Source organism: Erithacus rubecula, assembly GCF_903797595.1.
Source record: "Erithacus rubecula genome assembly, chromosome: 3".
In the NCBI taxonomy this organism is placed as follows: domain Eukaryota; kingdom Metazoa; phylum Chordata; class Aves; order Passeriformes; family Muscicapidae; genus Erithacus; species Erithacus rubecula.
In genome coordinates, this window is record NC_136689.1 from 20,823,066 (window position 1) to 20,849,378 (window position 26,313).

At 39.4% G+C, this 26,313-nt stretch overlaps 1 protein-coding gene across 6 annotated transcripts in view; it reads left to right on the forward strand.

Annotated features, from left to right (window-relative positions):
• Positions 1-25,187, forward strand: part of ADAM22 (ADAM metallopeptidase domain 22) — a 123,705-nt gene extending 98,518 nt beyond the window's left edge. Inside the window, exons 22-31 of one of the 6 annotated variants that reach the window (XM_079302486.1) lie at positions 9-125; positions 1,115-1,283; positions 2,270-2,378; positions 3,212-3,302; positions 4,606-4,623; positions 7,479-7,673; positions 10,489-10,589; positions 11,143-11,209; positions 23,616-23,739; positions 24,981-25,187. In XM_079302486.1, coding sequence (XP_079158612.1) covers positions 9-125; positions 1,115-1,283; positions 2,270-2,378; positions 3,212-3,302; positions 4,606-4,623; positions 7,479-7,673; positions 10,489-10,589; positions 11,143-11,209; positions 23,616-23,739; positions 24,981-25,001 — 1,012 coding nt within the window. In that variant the 3' untranslated portion in view covers positions 25,002-25,187. Of the gene's footprint in view, positions 1-8; positions 126-1,114; positions 1,284-2,269; positions 2,379-3,211; positions 3,303-4,605; positions 4,624-7,478; positions 7,674-10,488; positions 10,590-11,142; positions 11,210-16,134; positions 16,253-23,615; positions 23,740-24,980 lie in introns of those variants that run through there. The other 5 variants (XM_079302488.1, XM_079302487.1, XM_079302489.1 and 2 more) reach the window with 5 other exon arrangements.
• The last annotated feature ends 1,126 nt before the right edge of the window (positions 25,188-26,313 follow it).

Genomic DNA, 26,313 nt, shown 5'->3' on the forward strand with positions numbered 1-26,313 from the left:
CAATGCAGGGATGTGCTTTGTGGATACCTTCTGTGCTCCAATATATCCAGCGTGCCCAGACTTGGGGAACTTGATGGTGAAATCACAACATCAATCTTGCACTATGGAAAAGTCTACAATTGCAGGTAGTTGAAAATCCTGAAAACAGAATAATCAATATCCATCTTGCATAGAAAAGCAGCTTTCTCCCACCTAAGTGGAGAAAAACTGTTTCCATTATTTTTTTTCCTATAAACACATTACCATTATTTCAGTTCAACCTTTGTTAAACTCCAGAAAATTAACTGCCTGTGGAGCAGTTTCACAGTCCCCTCAGTAGGTAATTTTGCCTGTAGAGATATAATGCTCTTCTCACGCCCTGAGATTGTACATTCTTTAATCTTTGCAAAGTACTTAATGTACCAAAATACTTAGACTTATGCCTGCACTGCCAAAGTTAACTGGTGTCACAGTAAGGCTAGGAAGAGAAATGATATAGCAACACACAACTTCCTTCAGAGGCAGAAAAGATGTGATTTATTAAAAAAGCAACCACGCTTTTATAGACTAGATCATGGAACAGAGGATAGAAAAAGCTCATTGGCCCAAGGAAGGTAACACCTCTTGTGCACGTGCTTTTACCAAAACATCACGTAGCTCACAGACTCTGCAGGTGCTAATCTCTGTTATTAATTCTTTCCCTTCTGTTTTCCTTTGAGTAACCTGAGAAAGATTCAAGCTTCTTTTTCCCTAGCTCTCAGTATCCACACTCTGGCAGCCTAATTCATGGCTATATTGTAGCTGAATTCTAATTATAGATGGGGTATGTTTTCATAGCTTCACACCACTGTAAGGCAAAATGATGTCCTAAACATGTAAACTGAGTTTTATCTAACTCTGGCTGTTTCACCGGACAAATGGTCCTTGTTTTCATGATTACATTTGTTTGATGTAGATACACTGCTTTGGTGTGTTCCATAGTAGGCCCAGTGAGATCACTAAGCCAGTGCTTATTCCTGCCTGGCCCTGGGCATTGTGTGGCACAGAAATACAGCCAGCAGCCCAGGCCCGGTTTCTCAAGCAATCCCATCCAACCACAGCACAAATCTCCAAGGTCCTCTTGGTTGCCTTGCAGTGGTGGCCACGTGAGGCTGGACGAGGACACGGACCTGGGCTACGTGGAGAACGGGACGCCGTGCGGGCCCGACATGGTGTGCCTGGACCATCGCTGCCTCCCCGCCGAGGCCTTCAACTTCAGCACCTGCCCCGGCAGCGCCGACAGCCTCGTCTGCTCAGGACATGGGGTGTGTTCTTACACCCTTCAGCTTTGTGCTGGCCCTGCTGAGACCCTGGCCTTGTGCAGTCTGCTAGCTGGACCTGTCAGGAAGCCAGCAGCGTGACTCTAGAAGTCATAAAGCTGGAGAAGTTTTTGTAAAGGAAAAGGGAAGGGAGGCACATGAGTAAATACAATGCATTCCAGTCAAGGAGTCTTGATCAATGAGTCATAGTTAGTGCATGTTAGTTTTAAAGAAGCTTTATCAATCAATGTTTTTGCTATCAATTTTGCTAGCTTGATTGATATTTCCTCAGACAATGTGCTGGAGAGTAAATACGAAGGTTTTATGAACTAAGAAACTTGAGTCTCTGTTCTTTCAGAGACCTGCTCTTTTTATTTCTTTCTTTATTACATAAATAGCCAAGAAGATTCATAAAAATCAAAGCTGTTGGATTTTGTGAGCTGAGAGTTCCTTTGCTCTGGAAAAGAGGGAGTAAGCTGGCTCTTGGCTGGTTTCTCTGCTCAATGTGCACTCTGTGGCTTCACTGTGTCCCTCACAGTTTGACACAATGTCCAGAGCCCTATAACAGAGCTGAGAGCAAAGGAGTTATTCTCTCATAATGTCTTTTGTCTTGTACACTGCATTAAAACTTCCTTATTTATCTGAAACCATGCACTTTATCATATTTAGAAAAAATAGTCACTAAGGTCAGTCTCCCAAAGCAATTATAAATGCTTCTATTAAATATAGATTACATTAAGGTACTGAATAGACATTGCATCTATTTATATAAAATATAATTGCACGTATAATATTTATATAAAATATTATATTGCGCACTTAATGATTTATATTTAACATAAAAATGAAAAATTGCTATATATGAAAAAATATTTTGTGAACTTTTGTGAGCAGTAAAATCATGGCTTTATCACTGTACCCATACTTGACATATTAATTATGGGAATAGATTAATAATCAGATTTTTTTCTGAGCTACACTTTTGCCTGCAGGTTTGCAGCAATGAAATAAAGTGTGTCTGTGACCGATTCTGGGGAGGAGATGACTGCAGTTCTCGCATCAAAGATGATCTGTTTTTTGATAAAGATGCCATCAATAAAGGTATGCTGGTATAATTTTTACCAACAACTGAAAATTCTTGGATTTGAGGAAAGTTCATTATGCTAGGTCTCCTACTCTTTCAGTTAGCACACAACATGCTGCAGCATCCAGAGCCTTGTTCCCCTCTCTTCCTCCTACAGCAGAAGCACTCAGTGTTTGTAAATGAATCCCCAGCCTGAGCATCTTTGGGAACTGGTATCAGTGGGTTGAGTTCTACCTGCTTGTCCCAATCATCTGAGTAGCCTTATTAGGCATATTGATAGATTAGGACAAGCAAAAGGTTACATCTAGTTGGAAAGGTAGTGTTTGACTTCAGCATTTTTGAGTGGAAGTTTTTATTAAGCTTTAGTCTTGCATACAAAAGAAAGATATATTGTGGAAAAATTAGCTTGTAAATGTTGGTCATTAGAAATCCTTGTGGGAGGACATTTTCCATAATTCTTCATTTGACAATTTATTCAGCTATGGAAGAGATCTGAGCAAAACCAAACAAGTAGTCATTTTTATTCCATGGTAAGCATGTATTTGCTAGGACAGGTTGTAAGGATGTAATCTATAGCACTTTAATATTGATAATATTATTTGTTTTGGCATACCTGGAATAGATTTCCCATGTAACAAGCATACAGTTAATGGAAACAGACAGAGAGGCCAAGGCTTGATTTACAAGTTATCTTTTTATGTCCATGCTATGCTTCAAGAGTGTATCACAGTTTACAATAATCAGCCTAGTGAACGCTGTTCAAGCTGGATTTTGAAAGGTGGTGCATTTACTGGTTTTGTGTATTTTTCTCCTAAAACCATGCATATTTTTGTCTTTCTTGTGTTTCCAGGTGTGGTTAGCACAAATATAATAATAGGGGCTATTGCTGGCACCATTTTAGTGTTGGCTCTTGTTTTAGGAATAACTGGTTGGGGTTACAAGTAAGTACATTTTGTTCTTCTTTATAGAGTTTAAAAATATGTGTATTTCATCTGATAGCTGATTATGTTACAAAAAGAACAATTAAAACAATCTAAAAAATCTAAATTCAACAATATTTTTACAGTAACGTTTTTATCTTATTAATATTTTTCAAGTAATTCCTACATTTGTGGTTTTAGAGAGCTTGATCCAAATCTGAAATTTATTTCTCATTCAATATTTTTTTTCTTGTTTTTTCAGATGATCAGATTATGATTTTAGTGTATGTGACAAAGGAAATGCAAGAATATGATCTGATTAAATAATAAATGTTTCCTCATGGTGAAGTAGATATAAAAAGGTTAGCTCCAGTCAGTCAGCAAAACATTTTACCATAGGCTTCCTTAAATAGATGATTATATTTAGTCGGCTTAACCTGAAATTAATTTTTGGTAGGAAAGATCTGCAATTTGCAAATAAGGCTCAAGTTCTCTCCTGGTGTTGAGTTGTCAGCGCTCACTGAGAGGCAAAATGGATTATATTAGCCTGATTGGTCTTTTTCAGTTTTAATTATTTTGTGAATTTCTTATAAAAAAAGAGGGATTTATGTTTTTGCTTGTAGTAAATAAAAAGATTCAAGGTACTGACTTTACCATCTGTGTTTGGATGAGAATGTCTCTGAAGTCGTTTGTCCCAGGTCCTTGTCCATGGAGGGCAGGGCAGGCTCAGCTGCAGGCAGTGCTCTGGCTGGGGCACAGCCCCAGTGCTTTGGCATTATCACGTGGCACAGCCCCTGCTGGTTTGCCAGACTGAGGTAGGCTGAGGACAGCTCAGAAATACATAAGGAAGAAGCATTTGGAATAAAAATCATGAAGATGGGGATAGTAGAAGTGTAGGTGACACTGTCTTGGTGTATCACTCTCAGTTTCTGGCAGTATCTGAAAATCTGGACTTTTATTTTGAGTAAAACTCTAGAAGTTAAGGGCTCATTTTGAGATCATGTCTAGCCAGTGGGACTAATTTTTGGAGGTTCAGGTTGAGTGCACCTCTCACTAGCAGCTTCACAGTGAACAGGCTTAAACCCATCATGAACTGCACTTTACACTCAGCGCTGACTAGCCATCAACACAAATATATTTTTCTTATTTATTCTGATTCAGTATGCTTGTGAATATGCTTATTTCAGAAGTGATTTTGTAGAAATATTTTGAGAAAAAATTCAATTCTGTATACAGTACTTTTCTTTTTGCATTTTTTTGGTCTTACTGACCATGTGTACTAAAAACTCATTCTTCTTCCTTTCTCTTCTATTTATGTGGAAAGAAACTACAGAAGACAGAGGTATGTGATAAAAGTAGTGGAATGTATCTTAGAAGTCTCTGAAAATAGCTTTTCTTCTCTTTTGCTCATTTACATGCTATAAAGAAAATATTGAGATGGGTTATCACATTTTAATAATATATTAAATCAGTATTCTATACTGCATTGATTGAAATCCTGATTTCACTGGAGTCAGTAGCAAAAATAATGCTTTTTATACTTCTGCAATAGACTGTTTTATTTAGGAAAACAGGAGAATATTTCCAATAAGAGAGACTGAACATCGGCTATTAGAGATTAAAGTGTTCTTGGGAGGCTAAGAACTGAATAATTAATATTAACATGATGTTCAGGAGCCTTTTGAGAAAAAATAATTCCTGGAGCTCCTTTGCTGTTAAAAACACAATGCAATTAAATTGCTGTGTGGACAAAGAGCCCATCCTTTCCTATCACCTTGTTCAATTGATTCATAGCTAAGGCACAGTACTGGCTTCAGCAAAGGACTGAGCTTTCACATTTCAAACTTGCGACCAAAAATAAACTGTTTTCCTAGTGACTTGTGTTTGGCTCCTGGAAGACCACCTCCCTTTGATCAGGCATCTGCCTGGCAGATGGATCTTGTGGGAAGGAGTTGGCTCCTTCCTCTCCCAGTCCCCAAGAGATGAGGATTTCTGAAATTCCCCTGTTTTCTGCCTGTATTGTTGCCTTCTGGTCCAAGCTGCTGCTTTGTTTGTTGCTGCTACCCGTTGTGCTTGTTTTCCATTTCCCTTTGTGTAGCGCTTTCTATGCCAGGCTCAAAATATTTTTAAAAAGTGAAAAAGCACTTTCAAGTGCTGCTTGTATGCTACAGGGTCAGATGGGCCACCAGTACAGTAACATGAAAAAGACAATGCTGGTGAACTCAAGCCTTATGCAGAGGCTGGTGGGTAGGGAATGCCACCCAGCACAAGGAAGGCAGAATTTAAGGGCTTGGTGCTGCTTAGTGGAAACTGATGTATCTATAAATGGAGACTAACTGGGCCATCAAGTCATTCTACTGTGGATGTTTCAGTATTGGCTGAGGACAGAGCAGACTCAAAACAGAGACAGGATCTGCCCCGTGTGTGTTTGCATTGGAATATTAGATAATATAACTTCTTCAGATATCTTAATCTCTAAAAATTACTTTATGGCCAGAGATCTGTGGGTGTGCAGCCAGTCTGCAGCTGTGTATGAGAGCACAGGCAGAATGGAAACCAGTGTAGGCTGAAACTTCTGAAGCTAATGGAGGACTCCATCATTTTAAAGATGAGGAAGATACTTAGTAACTAAATCTCCTGCATGCAAAAAATGAAGTTCTGTAGGTTGACTTCTAAAAAGAATAATTTTGGAAAAGTACAAGAAGTGCTGCATAAATGGAAGAAACATACCCACCAGATTGTCCTTTTTTTTTTTTTTCTTAAAAAAAAAAAAAGAGACTTCTTCAATAACAATGAAAGGAAGCCAATATAATATTTTTTGAGCATGATGTAAGGATGATACTTGGTACTAATAAGCAAGAGAAACAAGTAAACTGAAAGTGGTAAGTAGAGCCAATTAGCAAGGATTCTGCCAGCTGGGATAATGTGGCTTTAAAGGGCACAGCTACATGGGAGTTTTTTTCTGATGGAGTAGCAAGAGAGCAGTTTGCTAGCGGAACCCTGGGGATCAGAGCTGCCCACACTGAACCAACTCTGATCACACTCATGTGCCAGCTGAGGAATGGGACAAAAACTGAGACTCCAGAGGTGTTAGAAGATGGAGTGTGGAAGTACTACATTGCACTAATGATTTATGTGCCATAGAGTTGTATACTTTGCATGCTTCAGAAGCATTAGAAATCCAGATATGGCATAGAGATGTCCCAGTTTAGGTCTGTAGTAGGACAAAATCTGAATGTGAATCAACCTGATAAATGTGCATCTTAATGGGGCAGACTGTAGCAAAAATGTCTTGGAAAGTGTGAGGTTGAATAAGTACTGATGCTGATATTATGAAATAGTCAGCTGTCAAAGTAACTACTTGTACTTGGGAGGATTTTTAAACCTGGTGGAACTATAACTGGAATGTTTACATGGCAGGTATTCTCTACTGGTGACGAATTTACCATCTGCAAAAACTTTGCATAACTTGAGTAGAACTTTCTAATGCACGGATAGTTTTATGCACCATAACTGCATTTCTAGTTCTGGAAAAGGATAAATTAATATAATAGTTTTGTATGTCTCAGCAGATTGAGTGTACTACTGCAGTAATCAGGACTAGCTGAGAATCTCTGACACTGGTGTTAGTTCTCTTACACAAGAAATCTGTTAAAAAGCTGGAGGGTTTTATCCTCCTGAGTTTTAAACAACTCAACAGGTTGCTACTCTTGAATTCAATCGTGATCACAAAAGTTAAATGGAAAGCATTTACCTCAGAATGAAAAAAGCATTCACTTTTCCTGAGCTCCTCTTTGATGCAGGCATGTATTAAGCTTAGGCTCAGTACTGGTGCTGCACTTGAGGGTGCTTTTTGCCGGCATGATGAGCTATTTGAAATGTCTGGACTGGTTATCCAGTGTCTCAAGAATCACAAATAGTTCACTTTGAAAATTGTGATCAGAATTAACAGTGAAATGTTCCTTATTTTCCCTTTCCAAAACCACATAATCTACTTTTCTGCACATAACAGAAGCGTGTGGGAGTTTTCTCTCAGATGGTTGAATTATTTATTAATAGTCTTATTGTGTGTGGTTAACAGGTTTTCTCAAGGATTGCTATCCTTACCTCTTTCTTTTAAACTAATGTTCATGCATGTCTGTGTGTGTTCTAGTTCCTGTCATGTTTTCTGACTCTACAATGTTTATTACACTTCAGACAAATACCCCAGGGCGATTATGTAAAAAAGCCGGGAGAGGCCGACTCTTTTTATAGCGACATGCCTCCTGGAGTCAGCACAAACTCTGCATCTAGTTCTAAGAAGAGGTCTGCTTTTCTGTCGCATTTTCAGATTTCTACCTGTTCCATCACCCATTATTCCATTAGTCAGAACATTTCATTGTTTTGCAGCAGGTTTGACTCTTTCTTCTTTCTTTGTGGAATGTTTAAAATAGCATCCTTTTTGCTTTGATTACTGATTTTTCTCCTCTGTCGTAGTTGCAAATTAGTATGATTAGGCCAAAATAGAAAAAAAATTTCCATTGCAAATCAATTTTGTTTAATAAAATTTTCATAATATCCCTGCTTGAGAATTTATTTCAAGTAGCTGCAATAATAATTGCTGGCTGAAAAAAATTAAATAAAATGCCAACAAATTTTTTAATCATGGTCATGTAATCAAAGGAAAGGAACACTGTCTTGCTTCAATAATAGTTATAAACATAAAATGTTAAATATAAATGTTATTTTTATATCTTTATTTGTCAGTGTCCTTAATCCATTGTGTTGACTTAGACTTCTGCTGTCTCATATTAAACATGATAGTGATTGCATTTTATTCCACTTACTAGACTAGCATACAAAATGGTCACCAAGTGTTATCTTAGAATATAATTCTACAAAGACTTTCTGTGTTTTTTAATTTGCTCTCATTAGGTTAGAGAGAATTAGATTTTGCCCTTGATCAGATTTCACAAATTCCATTATTGTTCAAAATAATGTTGCCTAAAAAATCCAACATTTTAAAAGGGAAGATTAATTTAAAAGCATTGAGAGCCATTTGTAGTTGTTAAGATCATGACACTCACTGTTCCTCTGCAGTTAAAGAAAAATCTCTGAATCTATGAAAATCTCTGGCTAGCATTCTAAAACAATTTATAAGAAGCACTGTGTCCTAGAGGAACTGATAGTCATGAATTGCTTCACAGGGAAACTGCAATTCTCAATTCTTGTCTCATTAAGTAGCCTGCAACTGTACAGTTGATGAAGCCATTGTCTTTGCTATTATTTCAATGAAAGTAAAGAGAAATGTATGGAAGGGACACATATGTAGTGACATTTGCTATTTTGGTATAGCAGCTTGATCTTATATACAACTTCATTCAGTGTGTTTTAATGACTATGTTATTTGGAAAACTCCAGTAGTGATTGCTTAATTATCTCTAATTTTTAAATTCAGCTTTTTAGATATATGAGTTGTTTTTTTTTTCAGGAAGCAAGCATTAATCTTAAATGATGCACTGTTTGTGTTGGAGAATCTTTTTAAATTTGGTTAAAATTTTGAAATAACGTTTTGGGAAAGCAAGTTTTCATAGCTTTGTCTATCAGGTTTAAATACCAGTTTAAAAAACTTATTTTTAAAAGACTGTAGTTTAATGTGTTTCTGCTTTCATGCAGTATCTGTGTTTCTTTTCATACTTCATTTATTTCATATGTCTCTCTTTATTATTTGTTCCAAAAAGCTAATGGTTTCTAAGGTCTGTCTGTACTAGAGAGTTTTGTTGTTCCCACCACCAGTTCAGGTATGTTGTGCCACTGTCAAGTCTGGAAAAGTAAGTCTGACAAATATTCCATTAACATTGTGATACAGCTGACATAGTCGTTCCATTTGAATTCCCAGACTGGTACCTCCTACCTTCCAAGCTGGTTTTGATTTGCTCTGTGTGCCAGTATGGATGGCATCCCCTGGGAGATGTTAGAGTGACTGGGCCATCAGCTGCCTGGGCTGCTCCATGCTGGAAAGCACTGTGAAGTATTAGTTGGTATTCAGAGAATATTCAAGGATTAGGATGTAACTTTATGATAGCTCTTGCCATTATGAAATAGCAAACACCAAAACTGTTCTATAGCAAGACATACCTGTACCTGAAAGAGACCTTGAGGAGGAGGAGGAAATGTTTGAAAATCTAGCAGCGGATCTGTTGTTTCTCAGACCATTCATGACATTATTCAGTTTGAATTAATGAAACTCTGGGCTTACTTCTGTGTGGCTGTGATTAGTCTGAGCTTCTGGAAACTGAAGAGCATCTCTCAGATGCCTCCAAGGAAAGCAGAGACCAAAAAATGCGAGTATCCAGACTTAAAAACTATAAAAGTAGTTCCTTTAACCAAGACACTGTAATAAGGTAGCCATCTATTATGAATTTTTCGACTTCCTCTTCTCTTTTGGAAATAATTGTAGACTTAATGGCAAACGGCTGAGCAGCAGCTCTAGTTCAACAAGAGGCAGCTGTTGCAAAGCCCCACATGCTGGACATCACATACACCTCTGCCTCTTAGAGGGAATACAAGAAGAAAGAAAAAACTGCTTGTGCCAAGCACCTAGATAAAAAGACTATTTTTGGCTTTGAGTTTAGCATTAGAAGTATATACTGCAGGAATTGGCTGATAAAATATAAACGTTCAAATCTGGTAGAAATGAGGCAGAGTTACCTCTCCCCCAGCACTACCATCTCTGGGTGGGAGGATGCTTGTCACAAACTCCTGAGCCCCTGAGACTGGTAGCAGTGGGGTGAGGGAAGCTGTCCTGGCTTTCCTGCAGCAGCATAAGGAGGGAGTGGGCAACCTGCAGGTGGGATGTTCTTGACTGTGAGATGAAAAAGCCTTGAAATGAGCACAGCTGTAAGAGCATCTTGCATCCAGGAACTGAGATAGAGCTGCAAATCCAAAGGAAATCTGGTTTGCGCCGGTGTTTGTGCATTCCACAGCAGACAAGGGAGAAAGCAGTGCTGATGCCTGGCTCTTGAATGTGGGCACATGGAACCACTGCAGGGACAGCTGCAAGGTGTAACTGCAGGGTTTGATCAGAAATCCTGGATGCTCTGCTAGTGCAGACAGACCTTAGGCTGTGTTTTGTCACTGGCCTCGGGAATGTGACCAAACCGCTGAGCTAACATTGATGTGAGACAATACCCTTAACAATAACCACATCTGAGCCCTCCTATTCCAGGTCAAATGGATTATCTCACTCCTGGAGTGAAAGGATCCCTGACACAAAACATATTTCAGACATTTGTGAAAATGGGAGGCCTAGGAGTAATTCTTGGCAAGGTAAGTATGAACCATTGTGCTGGCCACAGTGGAAACCAGCCTCTGGACCATTGCTGCTGTGCTGAAAGTTTAGCTGATCTTAGGACAGCAGCATGACTCCTTAAAATTGTACTAATTGTTAATTATTTGGAATTAGGATTTAGCAGCACCCTACCTAAGTGCCTTTTTTGCAGAGTGCTTTGTCACAAAGAAATTACATTTACTTTCTCCCTCCAGTGTGAGCTAACATGAAAAAGAAAAAAATAAAAATTTACTATTGCCAGCTTCTGTGATTTTTATCAGGCAGTGTTTAGTGTTTTTCTTGAAGCATAGTGATTTTGTCAAATAACAGCTGAAATAAAGGAATATTTTCCTCTGCACAGTTGCAGCAAAAAGTAGAGAAAGGTAACCTAAGTGTCTGAGGTAAATCAAGAGGAACAGACCTGTGAGATTTAAATGGCTAAACTTAAAGGTAGCAACTCTTTTGCTATAGGTGGAAAAATAATATGAAGTTTGGCATGGGGCAGGTGAGTTTCAAGTTGTTTTACTGTCTTTGTCCTTTGATTTCTTTCAGGTAATATAGGAGGAAACAGAAAGAAAGTCAGAGGCAAAAGATTTAGGCCACGGTCTAATTCAACTGAGTAAGTCTGAATTTAAAAAAGCAAAGCCAAAAAATAGAGTTTTCATATTTGTGTTTTGTAGATGGAAATTAAGAGTACTGAAAAGTAGACAGCTGCATTTTGCTCTGTGGCCCATTCTGATTGCTGGATGATAATCTGGTAAATGGTTTGGCTAATGTATATCAACCTATTTTTATGTATTCTTTAAAAATTAACTATTAATTTTCTTTTTTTATGTAGGCTTCCTCACAGTCGTTCCCATAGCAATTCCCAATGATGGTGGCAGCCTGCACCATCACTGCAGGCTTTTGTCTACAGTAAACTGCCATTGCTGAGTGTATCCTGGTTCAATACTGAGTTTCTCATAGCCTGACTGTTTCCTACCCTTGTCTTCACCTTGGGTTGGGCCATTGCAGAGTTAGAGATTTGTCTCTGCATACCTTCCTGGAGGTTTTAGGAGAGTTTGAGTGTTCCTTGAAGTTTGCCATTGTAAGCCTGAAACAGCCAGTCTTGAGTAAGCCCTGTGATAAATGGGTAATTAAAATCTTTTACTAAGTGACTGATCCCCAGATTTTTCCACTAGGGCTTAGAGCTGCTGGCTTATGGATTTATGGGTTACATTTCCTGAAGAGCCCACGTGTGCCATGCTCCCCACACACAAAGAGCCTTTAGGTACTTTACCCTGTTGGTTCAGGCCCCTCTTGTGAGTGAGTGGTGAATGGCTGGAGACCTGGGCTTCTCAAAAGCACTGGCCTGTTCCTACAGCACTCACACCCCATATGAATGGCCTCTTTTTTGACCATGATGGCAGTGACAGTGTCCTTCCCTATATTATGGCTACTAACTTTGCACCTTGATGGGCAAATGGGCTTGATACCAATGCTACTGGAAGCTAATAATGCTAGCTGCTCTCTGGGCCCCATTTCCTTTGGTTTGGGGGATTTTGAGTTTGTTCTGAAACTTTTCTTTCACCTACAGTGCACTGTCTTGAGGTGAGTAGGCTCAGAAAGGGTTCATAGAGAAAACCCTGTGTTACAAATTATAGAAATAAAACTTTGATGCACTTTGCAATTATAACATTGCATGGTCAAAATGGCATAATGGAGTCAGAAATTTTAGCCCTTGGAGGAGTTTATCTCAAGAGTCTGGAGCTCTATGTCTTTGTGCTGATAAACTCTTACTGAAATGTTATTTTGCTCGTTTTCTTTCCTCCTTGCATGAGATAGTTTGATAAAATTAAAATTAGCCTGGCCAAACTGCCAAAAATACAAATGAGATTTGCTCTGAGAACTTTGGAGCATTAAATAAGCAGGCAGACAGAGATATTGTGAGTTGGAAATCTTTTTCACTGTATATTTGTTTCTCTTTTAAAGGTGGCCCTGAATTTCCACCTAATTTTCTGCTTTCCTTCATGCTGCTTGTTATGGTGGTCTCTCAACCCAGCAGCAACCCTGATGCTACAGGGAGGAAGCTTGTACTTCCCAAGGGCCATGCAGCAACCTTTCAGGGGTGAAGCACAGTGTGTGTGTTCCTGGGAGAGGCTGCCAGGCAGGAAAATCCTCTTTCTCCTGAACGGGTCAATGCTGGACTGCACAGGCCTGATTGGCTTGTCCAAGTCTCTCAGTCCTGTCACCAGCTGAAGAGAGAGGTCCCACTGAATGATCCCCATGCTGTGTCAGTTCAGTGGGGAATTGAGAGAGCTGCCCAGGACTATTAGAGGGCAATTATCTCTGGTTAGAGGGACAGCTTGTTTTGCAAGGAGAGAAGCTAGACTGAGGGTGATCTAACTGTGACCAACATTTAATCATTTAGGGAAAAAAAAAATGCAGCACCAGCGGCTTTGAGGGTGCTGCAGGATATATGAAGGTTTTTCCCAGACCAGTTTGGCTTTCTACCTTGTCTGGGAAATACAGAATAATATTGCAATCTGTTCTGAAGCAGTAATTAGAAAGTCCTCCAGTGCAGCCCTTAAGAGTCCAGTAAAGCATACTTGTTGAGATGAATGAAAAAGGGTAGGAGTGTTGGTATCCTGTAATTAGCAGAGTGTAGTAAGCCATTATAAAATTTGGTTTAGTAATTTGTGCAGAATTTTTTTTTTTTAAGCACGAGCACACTAGTGTGGTTGCCTACAAAGATACTTGTATGCACAAGTCTGCAGTAACTGCACACATTATGCACAGGGATTTTTTTGCATACAGCCAAGCATCAATGGAATTTTGCCATTAATAATTTAAGCAAAATTTCTTGAGGACTGAGCAATTTTTGAAGTCTGGAGCCCTCACAAGTTCAACAGGAAGTTGCAAACACTTTGGGCAGATCCTGAAAAAAATCCTGGTTGCATCCTTGCGTGACCCTTGGACCTAACGTACATTAACAAGGCTTATGCTAAGCATAGAGCTATGAGGAGACTGATAAAGATATCTTGGGACATTTTAAAATGTTTTTGGATGTTTTCTAACAAAATAATTATTCTGGTTCATTACATGTGGAAGGAATGCCAACAGGCCAAACGCTTTTTCAGAAACATGGCTGATGAAATGGCCCGATAAATACTTCTCTATTAAAAGCAATTAGAATTATCCAGGAATGATGAGAGTTTTCTGAATAAATTGACAGCTTAATTGGGACCTTGTGTTAAAACAGGTCCCAGGAACAGATAGCAATTCAGACCTTTATTAATTTGCACTGCTTTTCCTATAAGCATTTGTCTTCCTCGTTGTTATAACTGATGCGAACATCTTTGGTTTAGACTTTCTATTATATATTGTCTTTTTGCAGCCGGGTAACTCATGCATCTGAGCCTGGGCTTTCTCTCGCCCACCAAATCCCTGCCCAAGGCATAAGCCCAGGGGGTTCCGACCACCCCCAAACAGGGAGTCGGGATCACAGGTCAGTGTCACCTGCCCCTGCATTCTGGGCTGCCATTGTATCCCGTGAAAAGCCCCTTCCCCAGTATCGATAGTTACACCGTGACTGCTTGGAGGTGCTCCTGCTGATGCAGCGCTAGCTACCCTTCCTCCTGGCCAGCCTGAGGAGTACCAGGACTCTTGAGCCCAGGTTTTGCCTGTTGCATGTCGCGCTACGAGCCAAATCGAGCTGTAGCTCTAGGCTTATGCGTAAGGACACCTGTTCCAAAGCAGAATTTCTCACTCAAAGGAAATGTGTATTCCGGCCATTACTAATGAGCACGTGGCCAGGAAGATCAGCCTGAGGTCTTTCTGATGGTATCATGTAGTGTTCTGCAGTAACTCGAGTTTAACCTTTTTGTAACAGATGGATTGAGGTGGTGAATGATGGTCTGTAATACACCCAGACCCAGGAAACCCTGCAACATGGTTGTGCAACAATTGCATGCTTTGATAGCACCTTACTCTGTTTTTTAATACAGGAAGCCAGATTGGGAGTGTTTCATGGTTACCAAAAGACCCTTTCAAATGAAAAAACACAAGTTTAAAGCATTGCAGCGAGTACAAGAAAACATACAATTAAAGCTAAAGCAGAAGTTCATTAGTTCCTGGTGACGCTGGCATCAGCCTGTTGCTTCACTTGTGGTTCATCTGTTTTGCTGCTCTGCTTCTTTTGGTGTTTTCTTTCTCTAAGACATCAAGCTGGAAAGCATAAAGCACTCCCGATTCCTGATAAATAAGCCAGCTGAGGAAGCTACTTAGCAGCTCTTGTGGCTGAGGGCAAGAACTTTCTGAGAGCTGTGGCTGTGCTTGCGCAGGGCGGGGAGGAGACGTTCCAGAGCAAAAAAGGAGCAAAAGAAGTTGAAAAAGTGCTGCTGCTTTTGTTGTCATTGTTGTTTGAAATATGGAGGGGGTTGAGCGACACGATTTGGCCCAACTTTTATTCATCTGAGCAATTCCTTTCAAGGCCTGTTCCCATGTGTGAGGTCACTGGAGTCCCTCCCATAAATAGGAGTGGCAAGAACTGGACCAGAAGTATCAAAAATAACCTAAAGAGGAATTTTCTTTCCTATTTTCCTTGGTTAAAATTTGCTTCCTATTTCATTGTGCTAGTTTCTATTGTATAAAAATGGTGATCACAAATAATCATTTGATTGTTGCCATTCATATGTAACAAGAACAAACTAAATTGGTCCAGGCAGACTCCTATTTTCTGAATTGCCCTTTTTTATTAATGTGACAGAGGGGGAGGAGTTTGCTTATATTGTGATTGGGAAAAATTTGTTGCAAAAAAAGTTTTCTTCTTCCCTGGTAATTTGTTGTCAGATAATTAAACATCATCTTTATTTCATAATTTTAATGTAACTAATATGAGTATACAACTCAGATGCTATTTCCTAAAATATGTGGTTTTGGTGTCAATATTGCTTCTGTAAAATGTGAGATAACTCTGCAGCCCACCTCCATTAAAGCCAAACTAAATGAACATTGAAAAATCAAAGGGTGGTTTGCCAGTAAGTGTAAAAATTGTCACTAAAGTGGCAAAAAAATTCAAATCTTTTAACAAAATGAGGCTGAAATTCATTCCTGTAAAAAGGGTCAAGCCAAACATTCTGTGCTCCTTTAGCCATTATCTTGCAATTTATCTAGTTTGGTGCAAAAGTGTGTCTTTGACAAGCAAACTTCATGACTGAAGCCAAAATGCCCCTTAATCCTTATTTTGAGATCATGAGGGAATTCAAACCATGAGCTTAATGCTGGTCCTCTGCACAGGAGTGAATTTTACCCTTAAGACATTAATGAATGATGTATCCCAAAAGAGTTTCCAGGTTAATCAAACACATGAGTCTTGTTATAGATCAGATTTTCTCATGCAGTTGTACACATTGCCTAGTCCTCACCCAAATCCATACTGGTTTATTTGCCATATTCACTTACATTTTGGGGATGAAGACATCCTTGCTAAGCTTGTGCTGTGTGTTCTCAGATTTTCTATTCTTGTTCTTCTGCTTTCTCTGTTCCTTCCATTGCTTTCTGCAGGTATTTAAACCCATGGTTCAAAAGAGAATATAATGTAGCTAAGTGGGTAGAAGATGTGAATAAAAACACAGAAGGACCATACTTTAGGTATTTTGTAAATTAATTCTCTAATTCTCATTTTTAGAGCTGTTCCAACATACACAAATATCTTGGGACTCCTACCTTGTATAAATCAATACAAGTTACTTAGGTGCAAAGGGCCCCTCTTCTTTTGCTGCATTTTGATGTCTGTTTTTGGCTTCATGTGCAATTTACAATTCTTTTTCTGAATGTTTTAATGAAGCCATTGAAAAGGGTGTGTGTAGTGCATGCGTTCCCACCATCATCTATAGCTTGTAGTAGCTTTCTCATCATTTTATGCCAAATAGTGTTTTATGGGCATGAAGCATATTTATCACTAATAAAGTAGTCTTAACTTAAATAGAATGTGAATTTACTGAAGCTAGTGGTTTCATAACACATTGACTCTACCTACTGTCTTATATAGTGCATACTAAAATTTTAATAAAAAATGAATGAAAAGTAGTGGTATTTTACCCTCAGCCAGTAATGAAATAATTTATACATTGTAATTGGAAAACTAAGTGTATGAGAATATACTCTGTGCTCTAATTGTCAAACTGCTAATTAATCTGTTACAAGTGAGGTAGGGTTCAACCAAATACATCACCTGTTTTTGAAAGAGAAATGTGTGCATCACCTGATCCATTCCAAATTACAGAGAAAAAGCATGAGGCTAGGCCCCTGTTGGACATGAATCAAGAGACTGAGAATGTTGCAGTAGATTCCCAAAAGACACAATCCCATAGCTGAGACTGATCTCTGCATCAGCTGAAAAAAATGAGCCAGCATAGGAGAGAATGGAAGGCAATTTATGACAAATGACATAAAGCATGAACAAAATCCATGAAACTGTAAGCTGACATATCAAAAATGAAGATAGTTACAGAAACAAAAATCAAAAGAATAATAAACAAAATCTTCAGCCAAAACAGTGAAGGATGGTAAGAACAAGTAAATAGAATCTTTATACTTTTGCTATGCAAGTAGACCTAAGTGCAACAGGGCAGAAACATACACTAAATGTATGCAGTGTGCATTTGGGAAAAAAAAAAAAAAAGTGATGGAAATTGTATCACAAGGTACTAATGAAACACTTTTATTCCAATAGTAACACTAGCAGACATTAAATGGCAGGGTAGGAATTTAGTAATTTTTAGAACAAAAGATGTCCTGATATCTTAAAACACCAAAGAATTGTTGCTTTTTCAAACCATTTGTGTTTCCAGCACCTCATAAATCATCGACAGAGTAAGCTGCAGAAAATGTTTCCAGGGAACACGAGTAAACTTTAGCCTGCCAGCCCTGATCTGGGTCCTGAAAAGAGAGGAGATCCCTAATGCAATAATCCAAGGCTTACAGGAGGTTGTTGTGATTGTGCCAGTTAGTATCAGACAGGTCTTTGGTATCTGGACATTGCAGGGAGTATTGTGAGTCTGGTTGTTTCAGTGCTGGGTTGCAGGGTCCAGTTCTGCTGTAGTTCAGCAACCACATTCTAGAATTGGGGAGATTTAAGCCCAGAAAATCCACAGAAAGGACTGCAGAGCCTCAGGCTATGCAGCTTAATGGAGCAGCTGGACATTACCTGATCATGAAGTCACTGCATACAGAGCAAAATCTCCCATGTCTGTGGGGGGTGCTTTAGATTAGCAAGCTAAAACTGATAATGACTAAAGGTCACTGGAAGCTGAAGTTAGGCAAACTCACAGAAGAAGTGAGGTGTGTTTTATTACCAAAACTTTTTCTAAGAATAGCCTCTTGATCTTTATTGTTCAAGGTCAAGAGCTGCCCACCATAACACAACCCTTAGCTGTCTTTCAGGGTTTTTGTATCAAAAGCCCTGTGGTAGCCATAAATAAAGACATTGAACAGGTTTAAAAATCAGTTTGCATACTCATAATTTGGTTTTCATTTTTTAATATCAGTATATTTTTATTTAGTTACTAGATTAAATTGATGGGAGTGCACCCTGCGCCTGAGGGTATTCAGCTGTTACAGTGAATGAGTCACATTTTGAATTATATTTGAGATAAACCAAGTATTTTTGGCATGTAGATGAGGATTAAGCTGACCCATGTGAGTTTTAAAGGCTATATAACAGCAGAAATGAAACATAAATCAATTTTTTTGCACCACAGAAGCTTACTAATCACTGCCTGCAGCAGTTACCTTTAGAAATCAGAGAGCAACTAGAATAAATTTAGAAATCTGTATTGTCCTAATTAAATGAGGCAATCATGGGGAAGTATTCTGCAGACACATTATGGAAGGCAAAAGATCAGATCTCCTGAGATGAGTTGCTGTGGGTTTACATGAGGCTGAACTAACAGTTTCTCCACAAAAACCAGATGCAATTTTGCTTACTGATAACATGGACAGGAAAAGACTGTTCTTAGAATAGTGTGTCAGAACATCTTGTGGCTGGGTTTAGAGCCTGGGCCTGTGAATTGATTCACAAACAGAATGAAACTGATCTTACTTGATAAACTAGAAAGTCAGGCTGAAGTCAGACTGCCCAGCTGGTACCATATTTTAGGATTCAGAGTCCCAGGATAAGAAATTTACACCAGATATTTAGCTGAGTAATATTCATGTTGCTCATCATCTGTGATTTCTCCGTTCATTTTAAATGTGTCCTGAAAGTAATACTGCTGTTTTGCTTGTTTCCCTGTTGTTTCAGGAATAATATGTAGATGACTGGTGCTGTTTTAGGAAGAGTTGAAATAGAATGAGGAGAAAAAAACACTTGTTAGGAATGTTGCAGATTTTCAGAAAATATACATACTAGTCATCAATAAAATTTTTTCCATCTACTTCAAAAACCCTGTATAAATCATAATTTGTCTCTCTAACACCTGACTTCCTAATACATATTTTTCTAATCTAAAAGTCTGATGGGTATTTCTATATAAATATTTTTATTAATGATGTAATAATAGTAGCTGGTGTCTCAGGCATCAGAAAACTCCCAAGTGTTGGATTCCCATCTGTAAGAAAATAAGATTTGTGAAGAAAATTCTTATTTTTCTGTTCGAAGTGTAGTCTAGATTTTAATTTTGTGTGCCAGGCTATAACCTCAGCAAAAGAATCAGTCAGGAAGCCTCTCCCTGATTTTAGCTTTGCTGTAAGGGATGTTATTTTTTGAATGTGCTACTACTGCTTATTCTTGTTACTGCCAATTACAATGTCCACTGCACAGGCTGACCTTGTGAAATATGGTTAAGGATTACTCAGAATTCTCACTGAATCTGAAAGACTTGATGGAGCCATGATGGAATGAGAAAACAAACTACCAGAAGCCCCAAACATGGCATTTCTGGAGATAATTATAAACAAAAAAGACTAGAAGGCACCTTCTAAGACATTGAGCTGCCTACATTTGATTTAATGCAAGTATTTACAATAAGTTATATTTTATGAGAGTTATTTAAATACAGAAGTAGATTACAAACAAAGGGTTTTTTAGATGGAGACCCAGAGCACAGTACCAGGAGGAAAATGTCCATCCCATATCAGCAGGGCATCGAGAAGGGGCATGGAAGCAGGAGACAGTAGGCTGTCATTTCCCTCCTATTTCTAATGTGCTTTTGTGTCCTTGATTTTTTCTCAGTTCCTCTTCAGCTGATCATCTCCATTACTTTCTCGTGTGAGCATCCAGCTGAGGCCAGAGCCATGACCAGACCTTGGCAAGCTGCTCTTGCTGAGACAGCTCTAGACTGTGCTTAATGTAAAAAAAACCCAACCAACAAACAAACCTTTTCCCTCTTAAACCCAAAGCGAAATACTGTTATTGTTGGCAAGGAATGAAAAAAACCACCTACTGATGTCAGCAGGGTCAGGATTTTGTTTCAAGAGTTAGGAAGAAGTGTTCATTGAAGCATGTGAGTGGCTGCTTGTGAGGCATAGTTCACTGCTCCAAGTGACTGCTCAAGCCATAACCATTGTCTCTTCTGCAGCCTCCTCTCCCCTCTGCTGCTGCTTTTTCTGAGGACGTGTGCACATCTGTGGCTTTTAAAATATTTAACCATACAAGTGTTTTTAGGAGATCCTAGCTTCCTAATGTAGGATCTAGTCTGGTGATATTGTACAAAGAGCTGAATCCACAGCAGCAAAGATCAGATTAGGCTGGTAGGGTCTATCTTTGGGCTTGAAATGCTTTCTCCAGGTTGAATGTTAATTTAATTTCATTACATTATTTCAGTCTGCAAAAGACAATCACTCACAGTTCACGAACAGTTCTGATCTGTCAGGGCCATCCACCTTGAGTTGAGCTAAAATGACACTCAAAATTGCAAGACGTTTAGTTGTGTGACCAGGTGACACATTTTGCACTGTTTCTTGTGGGCCAACATCCGTTTTTTAGGGGCAAGAGGCCAAGCAGGTGGGCTCAAGGCTGCAGGGACTGCTTCCAGATGTCTTGCTGCTGCCACAGGGTTTGTTGTGAATCACAGAATGGTCTCCACACACATTTAGTTTTAGCTTTCAGGACAGAAAGACACAAAGTGGCCACTCTATCTTGCTTTCTGGTCAAAAATTAGAATTTTTGCAGGTGAGGCACATGGCTTCATTTGGGGCTGGCAGTAAAGCCTCTGAATCTCTGTTGTGGTGTATACTAGTTTCTTGTGTAAGTTTCAGCTGGAAGCAACATTTGTCATGAAAGCTAATGGATTTGATTGCAGGAGAACTGAAACCCTAGTGAAAGCTAAGTGGATCCCACCCTTAACCAAAACTGCCAAGTTTTCCTACCTTTAACCCCAGCATTACCTGCAAGTGTCCCTGAATGCTGTCTCTCCATCCTGTAAATGAGAAAGAGCCAGACATGCCCTTTCTCATTTAAAGTATATGTAAATCTGGGATACACAGCACATACACAGTTGCAGGGCACAACCTGGAAGGTGATCAGAACCACCTCAAGTGATGTTGTTTATCACAGAAGACACACTGTAAGATCTGTGAGCATACATTGAGTTGTGTATGTTCACAGTCTCAGTAGTTGGCAATAAAGATGACAAAATCCAGCATATATCTCTATAGCAAAAATAAGTGGTGAGGCCCTATGAGGGGAGGGCAAGGTCATTTCTCTAAGTGTGCAACTGCATTCTCCATGTATTGGCTGTAGTGTTGCAGGTGCAGCTGAGCAGCAAAGCTCACACCAGTAAGATGAGCAAACTGCAGGTGAGCAGGCAGTGCAAAGGGGGTTTGAGAAGAAGGATATGTAGCTACACTGGAGGCTTGTCCTTCAAAATATTTGGAAAAGGCAGCATTGTGTTTGAGTTATGGTGCAAAGCTTCCTGGCTGAAAGACTCAGTTAGGGATCCTGGTCAGAGGACCTGCTTGTGCAGGGAAGATATTCAAGATGCCCCATCCTTTGGGGGATTATTACTCCTTCCAAGATCACCTGCTCAGATGGATGGACAGGAAGATTGGCTGTGGCTTTTCCTCTCACTGTGGCCTTCTCTTAGAGTATCTAAAATGTGAAGAGCCTGTGGTGTGTTGGAAGTGTCGTGCCTGGTGTGATGAAAGAGATGGGAAACGCCTTCATTCTGTGCAGCCCCTGCTGTGCTACCTTATGAATGGCTTTCTGATAGGGCTTGCCAAGTCAGATTCCACTAGCCCAGTTCCTGATCTCAAAGTGCATTGTTAAAATTTTAAAATGAAAATTTAAAATTCCACTGCAACAATGGGGTAAAATTTGTGAATAATTGGATCACTAATAATATACAAAATCTGCTCTTCTTAGTTTTCCTCCTCCTTCTTCTCCAGAAATTCTTCATTCTAGATCCACAAATGGTTTATTAGTGATCCATACTAGTCCAAGTGGGAGCAGAGATGAGAGGACTTGTATGGACAGTGAACAGCAGGGCACTGTTGACAACCTTTCCCTGGATTTTTATTTTTTAATTAACCTGTTATCTTGCATGCACAGTTTGGTGCCCAGATCCATGATGTCGGACATATGAAAACCTTGTTCTATACTGCAGTAACTATTTCAGGGCTTTTTCCTGAAAACATTGGTGTATGTCCAGTTCATCTTATGGGTGATCAATGTGCAGGTACTGAAGATGTGTGCTTCCCTATTTGGATAATTGTACCAATGTAAATCTTTTAAGTGCTGTTGAAATTAGAGGCTGAACATGAAGATTTAGAGGATCATGAGCCAGACTGGAGAGCTCTCATCATATAAGTTCCATTGACACCTTGTTGCTTGTGGCTACCATCAATCATTGTTTGTATGGGAGGCAAGAGAATGTGCTGTTGTAGGGAGCTACAGACACAACCAAATGATACAATAATCCAGAATAAAAGTAAAATTATTTAAAGGTAAATAAATTTCGTTTTATTAGGGAAACTTTCCATCTTCAGGGACATATTAACTCAGAAGATACTAGATAGCAGTGCTCAGGGAGGGCTGAGTGATGTGCCTGCAGTATAAAGAGGCTTCCTGTGGTAAATGCCCTTGGTCTGCTCAAAAGAACAAGGTGGCCAGGATAGCTCAATTTTTCTGCTTTGAGGCCTTTTTAAAAATTTTACTTGCCCAGATTTAGAGCCTGATAGGAACCTCTCAAGTGGGAAAAGTGCAGAATCTCAAAACAGAAGCATAATAGTTTTTTTTTGGGTATAAAATTTCAGTCAATAATGTGCTGTCGCCTTATTGACATGAAAAGAATGCCTTTCATGTGATACAAACATTTACTTGCTCCTGCTTACTCTACTCACCTTGTACAGAAATGCTGATTGCCATTGACTAATCAGTCCATTTTTGTATATTCTCATCAGACTCTTTCTTTGGCTGGAACAATATGCACTGTATGATGCTTGCATGTATAACAATTTGTTATTAGCACTTTGTATATGCCTTTGTTCCTTCACAACTAACAGTTTGGCCTCCAAATGCATGCATTTCTGTAAATTAATGTTACAAAAATAATAGATTTATTTGCTATGTTTGTATCAATTTAGGAGATGTGTAAGATATGCATAAAGACACATAATTGCCATTTAGTCACTGGGAGAAGACATTTGTTCAGTTTGTATTTATACAGCTAGTGGTTCTATTTAGGCTTTATAGTGCCATGTATATGTTTTAGTTCTGTATTTATTCAATTGCAAATTTGGTTTTAAATAATTTTATAATGCTTAATTACAGTATCATATAAAACAGTTTAAGAAATAATTTTTGTTATACAATTCTAATAAGAAGTAGCAAATTTTTTTCTTCTAGTGTTCCTGAAATCTCTAAATACCTTTATTCATATAACAAAATTATAAGACTACTGATCAAACAATTTTATCCCCCTGATATTGGGCTAATAATAAGCTATATACTTGGCTCTGAACCAAGCTTCAGAGTAATGGCAGTTGCTGTTGCAGTGCTAGAATGCAAAGACATCACATTTATTTTGTGTGTTTCAACATCTCAGGACACTGTCTCCTGCAAAGTCTCCATCTTCATCCACTGGATCTATTGCTTCCAGCAGAAAATACCCTTACCCGATGCCACCGCTTCCTGACGAAGAGAAAAAAGTCAACAGGCAAAGTGCCAGGGTATGTGTCCCTCTTCTGTGCATTTCACCTGGGACTTGACTTACTGGTAGTTTTTCAAAAGGAAACTGTGGCAGATTAGCACCTTTGACAAACAAGGAGAGCTGGAGTGGCATTTCCTTTGCACCCTGAAGTTCTGAAGCTATTGAGTCTGGCACTGATTAAGGTCTCAACAGCTGTGTTTGCAGGCAGCTTTTCAGGTTGCCCTTAAAGCTGCCCTAAAGCCCAAATTCACTACTTTTCTTATGTCAAGATGAAAATGTGCCCTGGACAGACTTTGTGCTGCAGAGCACAGGCAGCCCTGGAACAAGTGGTGTGTTTGGCTCTCCTTTCTTGCCCCTTTTCCCAGCAGCTCTCATTTAGGCTTTGGGGAGCTGCTTACCAGCTTTAAGGAAACACAGAAAGCTCCTCATGGAGCATGTGGAGGGCTTGCAGGCCTGGAGGGACTCCACTGCTGTGTGATCTGAGCCCACCCTGGCCCCTAGAGTGACCAGGAGCTGCTGGAATGTGTGGTGGATAGTAATGCCCCACACTGTGAGGTTACCAGCTGCTCCCAAAAGGCTTTTCTTTTCTTTATGTCAATTCAGATGTAGCAGGTATTTGAGTAAGCAAAAAAGGAGCTTCTTGCTTTGGGAGCTTTACTTGCAATAGCCTGGGTTCATGTTGCTGATGCTAATGAGATTCTCATCACTGTTCTCTCCCTTTTTTTTCCCCCAAGAAAAAATGAATGGATGAGGGAACCTGCAAGCTGCTTGCCCAGTGCTGCTTGGGGCAGAAGATTGTGTGAAGTGCAGCAGAGGGTCTCCCAAGGCAGCTTGGAGCTTGGGCTGTACTAATGTGTCTCAGCCCTGGGGCTGCTTTGGCAGCAGCTCAAACCCACAGCTGGAAGTCATGCTGCTCTGAGCAGAGTTAGGCAGAAAATGGGAAGTTATCTCTACACTAATATTACTGTAACTCTAAAGTAAAAGCTGTCTGGTACAAGTTTGATGCTACATTGACATTTCTCCTTCAAGCAGAAAACTGAACTTCCAGCTGTGGGCACTTACTATGCCAACTGTAAGTTGTGCTGAAATGCTTGAAACTGCTCACTTGGTGAGCAGATACTCACCAGAGGCTGGGAGGAGATTTGGTGACACGAGTGATGTAGATGAAGCTCCCCAAACAAGCTCCTTGCACTGTTTGGGCAACAGTCTGTTTTATTGTGGTGTACAATGAGTGTTTGTGTTCATTTTCCTCCTCTCCAGCTATGGGAGACATCCATCTAGCTGCACTGTTTTCCTGGGGTCACATCAGAACTGTTTCCTTCGGATTTTATAGAAACTCAGCATCACAGAGTCACTGCACATTCACCTGCTCTTCAGACAATACGAAAGATCAACAGATGCCCGTGATATCGCAGTGATAACCTCCTCTCACGTGGAAAGGAAAAAACAGTATTTTCTTTTTCTTTCTTTTTTGTTGACTTGTATTTTATGGATTTGACGAACAACCAAAATCATAACATTTGACAGAGAATAATTAACCCAGATGTGACAAGGCTGTTCCGCATGGTGACCTAGAATCCCAACTGCAGCCCATTTGCAGTCCCGTGTCAGAGAGGTTTTTCTCTGGTTTATTGCAGTCCTGAGTCAGATCAGAGTGAAACTGGGAACGTGCCTCATGGAGAGCCCAGCTGATGTAAACTTGTATGCTGTATGCATGAACCTTGTGTTCTTTACTTTCCACATGTAAGGGAAAAACAACATACTGTAGTAGAGATTAGCATGCAGGAGTAAGAAATAAAGGATTTTTTTTTTGTGACAGGATTTCAAGCTTTGAAAGGCAACTATTTGACACAATGGCAAACAAACAAAGATTATATCCTTTTTTTTTACCTTACATGTTTATAATCTCGGTATACAGATTGTATATATGTAAACATTCAATGATGTCAAAAATAGCTGTTATATGTATGTGTATTTTGCCAAATGCCTAAAGAAACAGTCATGACTAACATCATCACACTTCAGATTTTATAACATTATGAGCAGACATCCTTGGAAATACAGAAAGTACAGTACTGTAAAACTGTGTCTCTCAGAAACTGGTGTTTGACCAAAATCTATACAAGTTTTTCAGCATCTTACACTGTCTTGACAATCTCAATTGTACAGTAGACTGTGGAAACCAGTACAGCAGCACTTTGTCTTAAATCATCATAAGAGGAACCAGCCAAAATCCCTTGTTTAGTAAGATAGCCACTGTATCCTCTCACAGGTGTAATCAAGAATTACTTGGCAGACAGCAGTCTTTAAGTCATGTGCAGCACAAACTTACTGGACACTTGGGAATACTTCTAAGTAGTCAATTCAGGATGTGGTGATGTGAAGTCTGTCTGTGAGAGTTGCTGGGTATTTTTGATAGAGCATTTCAGATACTGTTTTAGATGGCAAGGCATAGGCTTATAAGAAGCATAACGATTTAACTGCACTAGATAATAACAGTGCTGGGCATGTGGCCAGTTTCATTGCTGTCTTTCAATTTTTATTTGTTACTGGAATCGCCTTTACCATGTGCTTGAGTGCTATGCTTGCCGCC